This window comes from Sinocyclocheilus grahami, unplaced genomic scaffold, assembly GCF_001515645.1.
Source record: "Sinocyclocheilus grahami isolate Dianchi unplaced genomic scaffold, SAMN03320097.WGS_v1.1 scaffold265.1, whole genome shotgun sequence".
Taxonomy (NCBI): Eukaryota; Metazoa; Chordata; class Actinopteri; order Cypriniformes; family Cyprinidae; genus Sinocyclocheilus; species Sinocyclocheilus grahami.
In genome coordinates, this window is record NW_015505444.1 from 578,935 (window position 1) to 596,078 (window position 17,144).

Consider the following 17,144-nt stretch of genomic DNA (forward strand, 5'->3'; position numbering starts at 1 on the left):
ATGAGCCAATAGTACATCATCATGAGCCAATGCATAAACCTCATGAGCCAATAGTACATCATCATGAGCCAATGCATAAACCTCATGAGCCTATAGTACATCATCATGAGGCAATCAATAAACCTCATGAGCCAATAGTACATCATCATGAGGCAATGCATAATCCTCATGAGACAATAGTACATCATCATGAGACAATGCATAAACCTTATGAGCCAATAGTACATCATCACGAGCCAATGCATAAACCTCATGAGCCAACAGTACATCATCATGAAGCAATGCATAAACCTCATGAACCAATAGTACATCATCATGAGGCAATGCATAAACCTCATGAACCAATAGTACATCATCATGAGGCAATGCATAACCCTCATGAGCCAGTAGTGAAAGCTCATGAGCCAATAGTACATCATCATGAGCCAATGCATAAACCTCATGAACCAATAGTACATCATCATGAGGCAATGCATAAACCCCATGAGCCAATAGTACATCATCATGAGGCAATGCATAAACCTCATGAACCAACAGTACATCATCAAGAGGCAATGCATAAACCTCATGAACCAATAGTACATCATCACGAGCCAATGCATAAACCTCATGAGCCAACAGTACATCATCATGAAGCAATGCATAAACCTCATGAACCAATAGTACATCATCATGAGGCAATGCATAAACCTCATGAGCCAACAGTGAAACCTCATGAATCAATATTAGAATCTCATAGACACATACCGACTCAGCCAAAAAGGGAGTCTCATGAACTAGTACCAGAGTCTGTTGAGACAATGCATGGATCTGTGCTGCCAAAATTAGAGACGATTTCAACAGTACACATGCCACATGAAACAGTATCAAAGCATCATATCTCAGGACCAAGACATGTGGATCGAAAGCCAGAACTAGAGAAATCAAAGGAGTCAGAAGAAGGAAAGACAAAAGAAGAGGAGGAGGAAGGGTCTCATAAACGCACAGCTGTTGAAGGTATGGCTCAACTGGTAGTCGGCCTGTCGTATAGAATGTAGTACAAACCTAGGGATTGCTCAGTCCTTCTCCTTGCTCGTCTAGATCCACACAAGCACTCAAATGAGCACAGTAAAGGAGAGGATGAAGTAAAACCCATCCATAAGTGGGAGAGAGAAGATGAAGAGAATAAAAAAGGTATCCCTGCTGTGAGGTAGACTTAAGAGTGCTTTGTGGCTGGTGAAGTCTATCACTGCATATGCATTGTAGTTGTTTGAATCAACATTAACAAGGAGCTGCATTAGCCTCTGTAGTATGCCACTTTAGGTTGAATATATTAGAGTACACATGCTTGGTAGTGAATTTTTGGGCCTGTTAAATGTTTCAAACAATGATTCAGTTGCCCTCCCTTAACTGTGTGGACTGATAGCTGGAGATTTGGTTGTAGTTGACTCGATTTGCTTTGCTTTGCTAGTTGTAGTAGGTTTCTAGATAAAGGTTATAAAATAAGACTTTTCATTTTCCAAAGCTCTTCTGAAGTTCTTACTATCTGGAGGGCAACAGACTGTACAGCTAAAAGGCATCATATATGACGACTTCAAAGGTGAGAAAGAAACGAAAATGAGCGGAGAAAAGGAAGAAAGAGAATTCAAAGTACAATGTCACAATATTTACAAGAATGAGGGAGCGTTCTCGATAGAATACATTACAGCGTTTATGACTGGAAGGGAACAGTAACATTCTAGATTGTAGAACCTTCGACTCGAACACGAATGGGTTCTAGAACTCACCTTAGTTCCATACAACTCATAAACAATGTAACGTGTTTTAACTCTAGTTAATGAGTTGAGTGGAACCGTGAGTTGTTTAGGAGCACTAAGTAACTACACGTTAGAGTGTTTCCGGATTAATTTTCATTTTTCATTTAGCAGATGCTTTCATCAATGTACTGTAGAAAGTTCATGCTGCCGCATTTGTTAATTTTTCAATAGACCTTAGTCAGGGTATCGCAGGGGCGTCGGGCAGGGAGTAATATTGGAACTGAGTAACAGGGGTCCATGGGGAGGGATCGCGAACCCACCACTGAACGTGATTTTGAGGGGGCCCTATAGCAATTTCATTGCACAGGGCCCAGAATTCCTAGCGATGGCCCTGGGGTATCGTCATATTTAATTTTTGAGAGGAATGAAAACAAGGATGTGAGGGACAAATGTACAGTGTGTTCAATGGATTGTACTGTTGTTTCACAACATACCGATTGTCAAATGACCAAGCATCTTTCCAAAAGACTTTCAGTAGACAAAAACTCCACAAAACAGCTTTGAAAGTTGTGAGTTGTGAAAATTACTTATGATCTAGAACAGGGGTGGCGAACGTCAGTCCTGGAGAGCCGCAGCCCTGCAGAGTTTTGCTTCAACCCTAATCAAACACACCTGAACAAGCTAATCAAGGTCTGAAAGGTTACCAGAAAGCTACAGGCAGGTAAGTTTTAATTAGGGTTGGAGCTGTACTCTGCAGGGCTGCGGCTCTCCAGGACCGGAGTTCGCCACCCCTGATCTAGAACCTTCATACAGCGCATACCATTGTAATACTGTAAGTCTATCATTCATAGCCTTGTTTTCATAATGCCGTCTAACCTGACTAAGGTATATAATTGCGCTTTAGTTCAATAGTGGTACAGTAACTGTGAAGCGTTCTAGAACATGTTACAATGGAGATGTGAAGTAAAGGCTAGTACTTTAGAAAGTTCTACAACACGTGATGTTGAGAGTTCAAAAACTAAAGACTTGCTGAGTTTGATGTTTCTCAACATGTCACTTCCTGTCTCCAGCATTCTAACTCTCAATCCCTCCATCCCTGCTTCTCTCTATATGCATGATATCTAAGGTAAGTGTGTTGTGATCAGCTTGTGTGTGTGTGTGTGTAACGCTCATTTAGGGGCCGTTCACACGACAACGTTTTCAGCCAAAAACGGGAAACTTTTTATATGTTTTTCCTGTTCGTTTTTCACGACAATGGCGTTTTGGGGACTGAAAACGCATATATTTGAAAACGGGTTTCAAAGTTTTTGAAAACACCACCGTTATCGTTTCCGTGTAAACACCCAAAACGGGAATCTTTGAAAACGGTGAAGTCATGCACGTGCGTAGTACGTGTTCGTTTTTTTGTAGTACGTGTTAGGTATGTAGACATGCGCAGTACGTGTCGGTTTTAAAGGCAAGCGCAAACAAACATACTCAACAACGGCGGAGTGCATGGTACTGTTGTTGCTGCTCAAGAGTTTGCTAACGCTTCTTCAGCAAAGTGTGGATTTACTTTACCAATATTACAACCAACAGCGGAGACGCATCATATTCAACATATAATTGTCACTTCCCTACAGGTACTGTTTACTAACAAGCGCCACCTACTGGCCTGGCATACGTAATACAGCGTTTTTGGCCGTTTTCGCAAATATATGTAAACGCGAATTGTTTTGAAAGCGTTGTCGTGTATATGTGAAACTTTTTAAAAACTCAAGGGAAAAACGTTTCCATTTAACGTAGCCTTATATTTAATTGATTTGCCTGTTCCTGTGTGCTGAGACAGGCTCTGTACTGAGTTCTCGCTCTCTAGCTTTTAAAGTGCTCATAAATATTTGAAATAATTTTTGCTCTCTTTCTCTCTCTATATACTGTATATATATATATAAAAATACACTACCATTCAAAAGTTTGGGTTTGTTAAGATTTTTTAATTATAAAGATGTTCCTTCTGCTCAACAAGGCCGCATTTATTTAAGCAAAAATACAGTAAAACAGTAATATTATGAAATATTATTACAATTTAAAAGAACTGTTAACTATCTGAATATATTGTGAATATATAGTAAAATGTAATTTATTTCTGTGATCAAAGCTGAATTTTCAGCATCATTACTCCAGTCCTCTGCGTCTCATGATCCTTCAGAAATCATTCTAATATGCTGATATTTGATTTGAAATAGAAATCTTAATTATAATTACATTATAAATGTCTTTACTGTCACTTTTGATCACTTAAGTGCATCCTTGCCCAGAAATACATCTTAATATGTACACCTCCACTTTCAAACTACTTAGAACCTTGTATCCGTCATGTGGAGGTCAAAGTGCCATATAACGCTTGGCAGGCACTGGCTCAGATTCTCAAAAAGGGGCGACACTGAACATGGTTTACTGACGCAATAGACACTGATTCGCTGTGAGTGACAGAAAGAAACAGACATGAGAGAAAGATACAGGACAGGTGTGAATGGGAAATGGGAGAAACCAGCAGTTTGACAAAAAAGATCTGCTTCAGAAGACTGTTTGAGAGAAAACATCTGTCATCAGATTTTCCAACAGCCCCGGAGCACATGCACACACACACACACACGTGCACAAGGTGTGGGAAAGACTCCCGTAAGAGTGTGTGAGATATCGCCCTGTCAGCAACACACACCCACACAAAAAGAGACGTAGCTCGAGAAAAATACTAAGGATGTAATCAGGAGAAAGTTATACACAGACAACTAAAAGAGGGAACAAGGAAAAAATGCAAGATGAAACAAAACTGCATTGGACGTCACGGTCAGCAAAGTTAAACTGCAACATTATCATCCTGTGAGCGTCATATTAGAGATTCCCAGCGGTGCTCAAGTAAACTTCCAGAAATAAACCCGGATGTGACAGCTCTTAAATCAGCGCGACGCTGAGAGTACCAGGATGGAGAAGGGAGTCCATCTGCTGCAAGAGGAGGCAGGGCGCGGGGTAAATGAAAGCATGCTGTGAAGTCAGCACAAACCAACTCGCCCTCATCGGGTGTGCGGCAGGTGACAACATGGCACAGGGTCAACACCAAGATCTCCATGAGGAGAACATTTATCTCATCCTGAGCTCACAATAGCACTGAGTTTGCAGTGTCTATTTTCAGGAGTTCTCACAGAAGTGCAGTAATTTGTTCTAATGCAGTTGGCTGCAGCCCAATGCAAAATACTGACGTGTATAAAAATATCAGTGCATAGTTTCTAAAAATAATAAAACATAATTAATTTACAGTTACAATACACTTTAAAAGTTATGCAATACATTATATCTTTTGTGAGATTAACAATGCATTTTTGTAGGCTGAAGCACAAGTTAGCATCACCCTGGTTTCCTCAACAAAAACCAATAGGATTTTTCCATTGCCTTTTATTTATTGAAAAAAATAAGCTCTGTTATGATTCATACACATTTTGTTCATCACAATAATCTTCAGGGTTTCTGCAGAAGATACATTTAAGACTTTATTAAGACCTTTATAAGACCAAATAAATACAATTTAAGGAATAAATTGAAGGGAACACAACAATCCGTGTATCATTCGATCATTCGTTTTTTGATTTAATATTGAAAGTAGAAAAATGAGAAAACGAAATAAGATTTCAGCTTAAATATCACACAGCAGAATAATAGTCCTCAGCTGCTGCAGTTGTATGGATTCTTAATGCATTTATTGCAACTACATTTAATCTTTTTTTCATCAAACAAACAGTCAAATGAATAGCTCGACACAACTCGTACCGGGGCATTGTCTAGACAGGGTTTTCTTCTGTGTAGATATAAATTCTATTCTTTGCATCAGCTGAGCATCTTTCACAAACATGAACCACAGGGAATACTCGTCTTTTAAAAGGCTTAATTTAGATTATTTTACATTAAATGCATCATATAAGTCACTTTGGAATAAATCACAGTAGGCCTATGTATCATGATAAAAAAAGCGACTTTACAGTCTGGAAATACTTTAGGCTATAGCAATATTAAGGCTATATTATTTCTTGGACCCCCGATCACTTTAAGAACTGCTGGTCTACACAGAAGAAAGCCCTGTCTAGACTCTGCCCCGGTACGAGTTGTGTCGAGCTATTCATTAGTCTGTTTGATGAGAAAAATATGAAATTGATAAAATGGGTTATTAATCCATACAACTGCAGCAGTGGAGGACTATTATTCTGCTGCATGATACTGCGGAAGAACTGATGATGGCACGGTTTGATCTTCTGCTGACCAATCAGCAGAAAGGGGGGTTTAATTCCCGCCCACATGTAGAAATCAAATATTCAAGCTGTTTATTCATTTTTCCACCCATGAACAAAAAACGAAAATTTAAGCTGAATTCTCGTTTTTCATTTTATGGAAAAAAAAAATGAAAAAGGAGCCGTTTTCTCATTTTTTTACTTTCAATATTAAATCAAAAATTGAATGATCGAATGATACACGGATTCAACACTCATCTTGATTTAAGGATGTTTAGATTTGCTTTTTTTTTTTTTTGCATTGTATGCAAAACTTAATGCCATGACTTTTTAAAGGTTTATTTTCTATTAAGACATTTTAAGGCCATCATTTGTGGAAGGGCAAATTAAGACCGTTTTACAACCTTTTTCAAGACCAGCAGAAAGCCTGTCTTCACTAATGAACACATCTTTTACCAATTTTACCTATTTTGAGCTTGTGTTGACCACAGACCTTATTTCAGCCATTTACCCAAAACCCACTGATTTCATGATGATGGAACTGGAAGTGCTAAAACACATCATCCCTACAGCACTCTATACCCAGTTATTTTTAGGTAACCAAAGTGATGGGAAATGCAGTCTGGTCAGGTCTGTCTCTTCACAAACCAGCTAAATTAGTGTTTTCTGGCACACTTTGGTGATATTTTTTGTTAACAGTGCACAAAATGCATACAAACTAAACTGTACCATCAATATTCACAATTAAAATTTATTACGATTAATGCCAAATTTCTTCCAAGTTTAACAAAATTTTCAAGAGCTTCCTACTGTTAATTAAGATATAATGCGAAGCATATACATTCATTCAAATGCTCGGCATTTAGCGGCAGCGGTGACGAGGCTCCATTCACTTCAGGTGTGCCTCATCACATGCCGCCAGCCTTGAGTGTTTCTGCGGCCCTCCTCTCTCACACACCCACTTCTGTCGGGAACCTGGAGGGCGGCGTTTAAGGGACGAGGTGATGATGATAATAAGGGGAGAAGCAGCCGATCCATCACAGTACGATAAAACGATCACAACACAACATAAAACGATACTGTTGCTCAATATTAAATGGCCGACTGATATATCATCCAATATTTGGGATTTTTTTTGGCATTTTGACAGCACTGGAATGCCAGCACCTGAATGCACAGAACTCCCATTCTCCGTCTTAATTAGTTTAGCGGTATATTGTTCATTGGCCACCCTGCTCTTTAAGATATTGGCATCCGCCATTAAAATCCACTTCTCAATATAAACAAATAGCATGCTTTTTCACAATGCAAATAAAGCTTAAGTATGCACTAAGATGACATTTTTATGAATAAATATAATGGCCTCAAGTGCATGCAAGAAAACGCCATGTCATATGTGCATAGCAACATTAAAGGGGTCATATGACATTGCTAAAAAGAACATTATTTTGTGTATTTGGTGTAATGAAATGTGTTTATGCGGTTTAAGGTTAAAAAAACACATTATTTTCCACATAATGTACATTATTGTTGCTCCTCTATGCCCCGCCTTTCTGAAACGCATCAATTTTTACAAAGCTCATCGGTCTGAAAAGCTCTGATCGGTCAGCTATCCAGTGCATTGTGATTGGCTGAATACCTCAAGCGTGTGACGGAAATGTTACGCCCCTCACCATAATGTGATGCCCTGTATCCCGGCGCGACAAGACAAAAACAATAAAATCCATTACAAACGAGGCATTTGTTGCATCCAGTGGGGACATAATTACAGATTATAATGACTCATACTGTCTTTTTAAGCGTTGCGTTGCATATCGCGCCACATAAACATAAAATCATGTCTGCATTTGTGATGGGAGAAACGACAAACAACTAGTGCTACTCTACACTGCTCAAAACTCGCGTTTGAATCGTTAGTGGCAAATTATTTAAATATAAAAAACGTACTTACAGTCTGTGAGTCAGAACAGCCGGCATTGTAGGCTACTCTCACAGGAAACAGTCCTCATCCTCCACAAAATGTGCTGCACACATCTGAATATTTGGGTTGAACTGTTCTGGAACAGTGTTGTAAATACAACTTAACCACTGATTTCTAGTTGTGTCCTCTTTTGGAAGGCCAAACAAAGTAGTTTCTCTTTCACAATGAAACACACAGCGTCACACATGGCAGGCTAGAGTGAGGAACGGCCGGCGGATTCGATGAAGGAGCGTCCGGCGGGCTTGCGGCAACCACATGTGACGACCCCAGGCTGGACTCCGCTTCGTCCACGGTGAAAGCCGATCCGGCGATCCACAGCAAAGTTGATGTATTTCAACCAGCACGGATCAGCTCCAGGCATGACTAAGCAGATATCGTCCTCTTTTGGAAGACCAAACCGCTTTCACAACGAAACACAGCGCCTTCACGTCATGGCGGCGGCAACAACAATACTACAGCGAGAATAAAAGTTACGCCTTCTTTCTTTGCGTGAACATTTGGGCGGCATTATGCAAATCAGCCCACATCGTGATGTAGGTATGTGGGGGCGTGTTAGAACTAGCCGTTTTAGGTAGGCGGGGCTGATTCTTAACTTTTATAAAGAATATCTCTTTGGATTTGAGACTTTAGTCTTTGCAACTGTACACATCTTCTTTATGCACCAAGAGCTTGTAACACTCCAAAGAGAAAGGAAAAATTGAAATCGCATCATATGACCCCTTTAATGCAAGCAGAACTGTCAACAGCAAAACCAACCAATTAAATAACAAGGAAACCCATTGAGCCTTTTTGGCACACATAATTTAGTAAAAGTTCAACCCTTTTCCCCTAACTAATTCTCTCTCTTACTTTTCAGAGTGTAACTGTAATACGATGGGCTCATTGCACGACCGCTGTAATGGAACTGGCTTCTGTCAGTGTAAAGAAGGCACTAACGGAGTCAAATGTGATGAATGTCTCCCCGGTTACTACTGGAAACAGGGTTGTTTTCGTAAGTACATCCCAGATTTATTAACCTATTCCTAATCAGACATCATTCAACTCTCTAATCTAATTAACAAATCAATGTCAAAGTGTGCAATCGCCTCTCCATTCTCCTCAGCCAATTTCGAGTTTAAATAAGATATTAATTGGCTCAGTCCTTTACAAGGCTTTTGTTTCCAAAAGCCATTTGAAATAAGTTACAGTGTAAATAATATTATATTATACTAGTTCTAGCTTGCAGTCATACATTTTTACACTGTGGAATTAATTCTAATTCTGAATGACAGAGAAAGGAGAAAGATGCTTTAAAGGAATGGTTCACCCAAAAATGAAAATTTGCTCACCTTCAGGCCATCCGAGATACAGATGAGTTTGTTTCTTCATGGGAATTTAGAGAAATGTAGCATTGCATCACTTGCTCACCAATGGATCCTCTCCAGTGAATGGGTGCCGTCAGAATGAGAGTCCAAACAGCTGATATAAACATCACAATAATCCACAAGTAATCCACACCACTCCAGTCCATCAGTTAATGTCTTGTGAAGTGAAAAGCTTCGTGTTTGTAAGAAACAAATCCATTTTGTGGATTATTGTGATTCTAATGTGTAGATACACCATCTCTACCAGCAATGGCACATTTTGCCACTGTGCTACTAGTGACCGTTTTAAAAATTGTACGGCTTTTGATTCAAACATTGGAATTGGTTCCAAGTTGTTTGGCACGAAAAAGGGATGTGGTCTCAAAATAAAGAGGGCGGGATTCATTTGATTTGACAGGAGTCTAACCCCATATCACGATGTATTAGACATTTACCGCACATCAAAACAGCATATTACTGGTGTCTAATGGGTTTGGCTATTTGTGTATTCAAATGATGTGCTGCCGTGTGGATTTTAAGCAGCCCTTGTTCATTGGAAACTGGTTTGTGGGGTAATGATCACATTTGTACCTGGATTCCCATGGTGATTTTAGAAGCCCTGCACACAGCGTTTTCCACGTGATCCATCTTTAAGATGAAACAGGCCCATGGCCAAAACTGCTAGCTCTGTGAGGAGAGAAAACAGAGGAGAATCCATCAGGGACACACTTCCGGAGCTGGATTAGGCACTTTCTTCAAATAGATTTGTTTTGTTCTTGGGTTTAGTGGATCTGCATGCAGCGAGTATTTACTGGCTCTGGTAAATGCAGAGGATGAACCGTTTGGTTAATGGAATAAGTTTTTACATAGTTTAGGCAAGTCTTTCAGAACTTTTTGTATTACAATCTCATGACCTTTTCAGTTTTGCAAAAATTTTAGCCCTTCACATACACAGTCTTTTCCTGGGTTATGTTCAGAACGGCACACTTAAAGCTTAATTATCTATATTATACACAATACACTGCCTACTATTTTTAAAGTCTTTTCATGGGAGTAGATGGGCACTGAGTGTTATTTTTTCACAATTTGCTTGTTGCAATTCACTGATTGGTGGAGATTTACCTGCAGAATCATGGGTAATGTAGTTTTTTTACTGAGAAATCCACTGAAATCTTATACCATAAAAAAATTAACACTGTGACAAATATTACTTACAATTAATTCTTCACTCTGGAAATTGAAGGTCAAGTCAGACATGTTGCACTGTGGGATTCAGTGCTCAGTGCAGTGTAATGTAGTAGTAGGTTATCCAGGTATGATATGCATAGTGCATGGAGTAGTATGCTATTCTGAACATAGCCATAGTCATCATCCTCTTTATCATTTTCTGTCCTTTTTCTCACACACACACTCAATTGTTCATTGCTGAGACAGTTTGGGGTCAGGTGTGCAGCACCTGGTCTCATTAGTACCCAGACTTCTGCGACCCATTGTGGCTTTTTAATGACGCCATAAGCCCATGTTAAATATGACACAGATACAAGCCAGAAAGGAGAAAGATGCTTTAAAGGAATGGTTCACCCAAAAATGAAAATTTGCTCACCTTCAGGCCATCCGAGATACAGATGAGTTTGTTTCTTCATGGGAATTTAGAGAAATGTAGCATTGCATCACTTGCTCACCAATGGATCCTCTCCAGTGAATGGGTGCCGTCAGAATGAGAGTCCAAACAGCTGATATAAACATCACAATAATCCACAAGTAATCCACACCACTCCAGTCCATCAGTTAATGCCTTGTGAAGTGAAAAGCTTTGTGTTTGTAAGAAACAAATCCATTTTGTGGATTATTGTGATTCTAATGTGTAGATACACCATCTCTACCAGCAATGGCACATTTTGCCACTGTGCTACTAGTGACCGTTTTAAAAATTGTACGGCTTTTGATTCAAACATTGGAATTGGTTCCAAGTTGTTTGGCACAAAAAAGGGGTGTGGTCTCAAAATAAAGAGGGCGGGATTCATTTGATTTGACAGGAGTCTAACCCCATATCACGATGTATTAGACATTTACCGCACATCAAAACAGCATATTACTGGTGTCTAATGGGTTTGGCTATTTGTGTATTCAAATGATGTGCTGCCGTGTGGATTTTAAGCAGCCCTTGTTCATTGGAAACTGGTTTGTGGGGTAATGATCACATTTGTACCTGGATTCCCATGGTGATTTTAGAAGCCCTGCACACAGCGTTTTCCACGTGATCCATCTTTAAGATGAAACAGGCCCATGGCCAAAACTGCTAGCTCTGTGAGGAGAGAAAACAGAGGAGAATCCATCAGGGACACACTTCCGGAGCTGGATTAGGCACTTTCTTCAAATAGATTTGTTTTGTTCTTGGGTTTAGTGGATCTGCATGCAGCGAGTATTTACTGGTTCTAGTAAATGCAGAGAATGAACTGTTTGGTTAACGGAGTAAGTTTTTACATAGTTTGGGCTAAGTCTTTTAGAACTTTTTGTATTACAATCTCATGACCTTTTCAGTTTTGCAAAAAAAAAACAAATTTGACAATTTAACCCTTCACATACACAGTCTTTTTATAGGTTATGTTCAGAACAGCATACTTAAAGCTTAATTAATTATGTGCAGTATAAGTAATTTCATTGGAGTGGATGGGCGCTAAGTATTATTTTTGCACAATTTGCTTGTTGCAGCTCTCTGATTGGTGGAGATTTAATTGCAGAATCATGGGTAATGTAGTTTTTCTCTAGGAATTCCACTGTTAAACAATTATTTTAAAAATAAGATAATGCAGCTGATGGCTTCAACAAAATTATATACCATCGTTAACAACTTTGCAGCTCACAGTAGGTCTGTTTTGAAAGGTTTATAAGTTATTGTTAAAAATCACTTCCCCTCTGGAGAAAATGAATGGAAGTTTTACTTAACCCGACTACTGCACTCTATATGCTACATTGTTGTCACATATATTATTAATTCCATATCATCCTTATTATTTTGCATTTTTAGCCAAATTCTATGTAAAATGAGACAAAAAAAAAAGATAAATACTGTGACTAATATTACTTACCATTAATTTGTCACTGGAAATGGAAGGTCAAGTAGAGCATGTTGCATTGTGGGATACACTGCTCATTGCAATGTAGTAGTAGGTCATCCAGGTATTCTATGCAGTGTATACTGCAGAAACAGAAAAGGTATATGGTATTCTGAACATTGCCATAGTCATCCTCCTCTTTATCATTTTCTGTCCTTTCTCACACACACACACACACACACTCATTGTTCACTGCTGAGACAGTTTGGGGTCAGGTGTACAGCACCTGGTCTCATTAGTACCCAGACTACTGCGACCCAATGTGGCTTTTTAATGACACCCATGTTAAATATGACACAGATACAAGCCACCAAGCAAATGATCATGGCTGAGTGAGTAAGACACACACACAACCGGCCAAAAGAAAAATGTATATTCTTTGATGTTTTTAAAAGAAGTCTCTTATCGTCACCAGGATAAAAACAGTAATGTTGTGAAATATATATTTTTTTTACAATTTAAAATAATTGTTTTCTATTGTAAAATGTAATTTATTGCTGTGATGTGAAGCTGAATTTTCAGCATCATTACTCCAGTCTTCAGTGTCACATGATCCTCCAGAAATCATTCTAATATACTGATTAGCTGCTCAAGAAACATTTCTCATTATTATCAACAGTTGTGCGGCTTCCTATTTTTGTGGAAACTGTATTACACTTAGTTTCAGGACTCTTTGATGAATAGAAAGTTAATTGATTGGAAATAGAAATCTTTTATAACATTATAAATGTCTTTATTGTGACTTTTGATCAATTTAATGCGTTCTCACTGAATAAAAGTAATAATTTCTTTCTTTCTTTTTTTTTTACATATTACCTCAATCTTTTGAATGATATTGTATCATGGTTTCCACAAAAACATGAAGCAGCACAGATGTTTTGATAACCAGAAATGTTTCTTGAGCAGCAAAACAGCATATTAGAATGATTTCTGAAGGATCACGCGACACTGAAGGCTAAAAATAATCAATTACATTTTAAAATATATTCAAATAGAAAATGTTTCTTTTAAATTGTAATAATATTTCACAATATTACTGTATTTTTGATCAAATAAATGCATGGAATTTTAAAAAATCTGAATTATTCCAAACTAGTCTAAGAAAAACAGGGTGTATTTGCTTGAACATAACTTGTACATAACTTTTTCCTCATGCTCTCCACAGCAAACGTGTGTGACGATGAGTTACTCTTGTGTCAGAACGGGGGGACGTGCGTTCAGAATCAACGCTGTAGCTGTACGCCGGACTTTAAGGGTGTTTTGTGCCAACAGTCGCGCTGCGACGGAGGCAAAAAGTGCAACGGTGCCAGTGCACTCACGCTGAGCCTGGCACTTCTGCTCTGCCCGCTCCTCGCCACCCTGCTGGGCTCCGCCGCCTCCTGAGAGACCCCTGCTTCCCCACCAGCGGGCACCGAGAGGGCCAGATGCTCAGCTTCGCCCTCTACAGGGTGCAGAACGCCCTGCAGGACAACAAGAACGAGAAACAAAGACTCTCGTAGAGCTGGAAATCAACAGAACTCAAAATGTGCGCCTCACATATACGCTGAGGACGAATAATACCAAAAACACACACACTACACACACACACAATCAACAAGAAGTGAGCTTCTTGTGCAATAGCTGCAAAATGTAATACAAACCGCACTTCCTTCACTCTGATTGGTCAGCGTAGGGGTCGTGTCCTCACAGTGATCGGCGACTGTACGATGTTTTCTGGAAAGGTCCAGCTTCATGGTGTTTTTTACACTCCCTTGCTGCAGTTTTTAACATTCAGATGTATGTAACGAGCGCTCACTGCTATTCGCTAAAAAGCAAAGAGTATGATATTATTGTGTTATATCATGACTATTAAGATTTTAGGCACTGTACCGCTGGTTGTTATAGGAATGTTTGTCGCCACAGTTAGAGATCATTGATATTTATGAAGTATTCAGGACACGAACACGCTATTCAACTCACAAGAGAAGATATCTAATCAAATGGAATTATTATAAATCCACATTATTTGACTATTTTTGGTAGAGAATATTTTTGTTTTGGATCTACATAAGAGGCAGAAGTTTTATTACTCTGTAAACTTTACAGCACATGTATGAGAATCTATAAGGTATGGTTTACATTGTCAGGTATTACCGAGGATGAATTTACACACTTAATGTACCAAGCAGAATTTATTAGATGGCAAACTCTACTGAAATGTATGGGGTGGGGTTTATTACACTTTAGGGTTAACAGATTTACAAAACTAAAAAAAAACTGAATGAAATGTTATGACACTGTAAATCTTACAGTAAATGTGACTGTTACTTAGCCACGTTTGAGTTGTTTCTGTGTGGATCATTTCTTCTTCATCACATTTCATAACCATAACTTTTTTCCTGACAATAACTTTAAAAACACATAAATTAAGCATAGTCAATTTATATGAATTCTAAAACTCAGTCCTTTTGAACTTTTAAAAAAGTATGCTGACCCCTTTAATTAATTGTCAGTTTATCATGTTACTAATTAGAGAAGAACATGTCCCATGACAAAAATTGCAACATGCACTTAAATCAACAGATATAATTAATTAAAATTCATTTAATTAATAATATTGTGACTATAAAAGCTACCTAATATGATTTCTATCTTTAAGAATTGAGTTATTTCATCCACTCTATTAAGAGAGCATGGTATGAGTGACCCAATCATATCTTCTACTGGCTTTTATGTAACAGTTGTAGAGGAACCCAGAGAGAGTTTTATATTTACTTTGGTCTATGCGGTCACTGGCTTTATGAAATATCTGAAAATGACACCCGAGCCAGTGAGACAACAAACAGGATGCTGCTCCAATAATGCAAAACTACAACAAAAGCAAGATTCCAGGCCTTGCTGAGCCGGCATCTTCCTGATGAGAGAAACATGCTGCGTCACGTCACAGTAGCAAAGTGTCCTGCACCTGAGAGGATCAAGCTTTTACCTTAGTCAGCGGGCATTGATTACTACCTTCCTCAGAATATCAATAGCGCACACAGGGAGGATACGTCAAGAGGGGTCTTTATGAGTCCAACGCTTCATTCTCACCACCTTTAGATAGAAACATGATTATAATCATGATGTGCTTACAAATAGGTAATAATAGGTGATCATGGTAATGAGAGTGGCTCATCTAGAGGTTTGTGCTTTCTGAATTGTTTACAGTGTAAGTCACATTATAAATGATCCTTTTAAACACATAATGATTTTAAACAATAGCACATAAATAATAGCATACACTATGTAAAGTAAACTTATTTCCTATATAGGTAAATGTAATCATGGTTCCACCAGAAAGCCTTCTAGCAACACAAATACAACTGCATTTCACAGGTGAATAAGATTGAACCAAACTGAACTGTTGAATTTGAGTTGTATGTTGGGTAGATTTTTCTGTGCAAATCTGTAAAGATTTTTACTGAGGTTTTTGGCCACACATTATGTGGACCTGCACAGTCCTGATTTAGGGAGAATAATATACCTAAAACTGGGGCAAACCGGTGTAAATCTAGAAGCATTGCGCCCCCTAGTGGTGGAACAGATGCTGCACATTTTACTACTACTAATTTAAAAATGGGTTTCTTCCCTCTCCTTAAAACACCAGATATGATCATATATTCTTTAATTCATGTAGCTAAGTGTATATGAATTTAAAGAAAATCCACCTTACCAGTTATCAAAATCCATTTACACTGCAATTACAATTGCATAAATAATGATACACATTGCATAAATAATGTTTTAAAATGATCATTTTGAATATAGAATAATGAAATGTTGGGGGAAAACAAAACTAAAGCCTCCTAATAAGCGAACCATAGAGTCATTCATTAAACCGATTCGTTCAAACCGTCTGATTCACTCAGAAATGAAGCAAGTAAACACACAACATTTTATGACTGGGTTATTGAATCGTTGTAAAACGCTGAATCGTTCAAGAAGATGTTTATAGACTGTTATGCCTTGCTTGAAATGTTCGTTGGCGATCGAAATATACAGCAAAAAGAGTCAAAATGTACAATGTTGTCGGTCGTTAAAATAAGTACAACTTGTCTATTGAACTTGCTGCTTTTTTAACTGTAGTTTAAAATTAATATCACTCTTGTAATTGTGCTGAAATTTGTGAAAATAGCACAAACAATAAAAAAAACTCCTCCAGGGACTTTAGATCTTGAATTTTGGGGGCATTTCAGACCTTGTGGGACACTTAAATTATGCCAGACACAGACTATAGCTTGCTTGTTGTTAAGATTAATAGAGGGCTAAATTAAGATGGTTAATCTGCTGTTAAAAACAAATAAAGAAACCATGTAGGAGAGTGGTTATGTGCAAACAGTGAGAAACTAACAGTCTTTTCAATGTGCACTCACGATATAAAGGACCTAAATCATGTAAGTTTTGCCAAACAACTTTTGATGGGAGTTTTTGTCCACTGAGCTTTTTTTCAGCAATCGGTATGTTGTTAAACAGCACAATATTTTAGAGACACTGTAATGAGGTTAAGCAAGTTCTCACTAATTACTAAATACTGAGACATGTACTCCCTATTGCATATTTTTACACCAACACATACTCCTTAAATCTATAAAAGTCTAATTTTTGGCACCTGGAAGTCTTTGACTGAATATACAATTATTTCATGTTTATATTACATGGCCAAACAGCTGTTCCTTCAGATTACTAATACT

The 17,144-nt window shown here is 38.3% G+C and overlaps 1 protein-coding gene across 1 annotated transcript in view; it reads left to right on the forward strand.

The window, feature by feature from the left end:
• The window catches only part of LOC107599395 (uncharacterized), a 76,713-nt gene extending 61,824 nt beyond the window's left edge, over positions 1-14,889 (forward strand). The window contains exons 10-14 of the mRNA XM_016290974.1: positions 909-996; positions 1,081-1,173; positions 1,505-1,710; positions 8,790-8,967; positions 13,601-14,889. Coding sequence (XP_016146460.1) covers positions 909-996; positions 1,081-1,173; positions 1,505-1,710; positions 8,790-8,967; positions 13,601-13,818 — 783 coding nt within the window. The 3' untranslated portion in view covers positions 13,819-14,889. The remainder of the gene's footprint in view (positions 1-908; positions 997-1,080; positions 1,174-1,504; positions 1,711-8,789; positions 8,968-13,600) is intronic.
• The last annotated feature ends 2,255 nt before the right edge of the window (positions 14,890-17,144 follow it).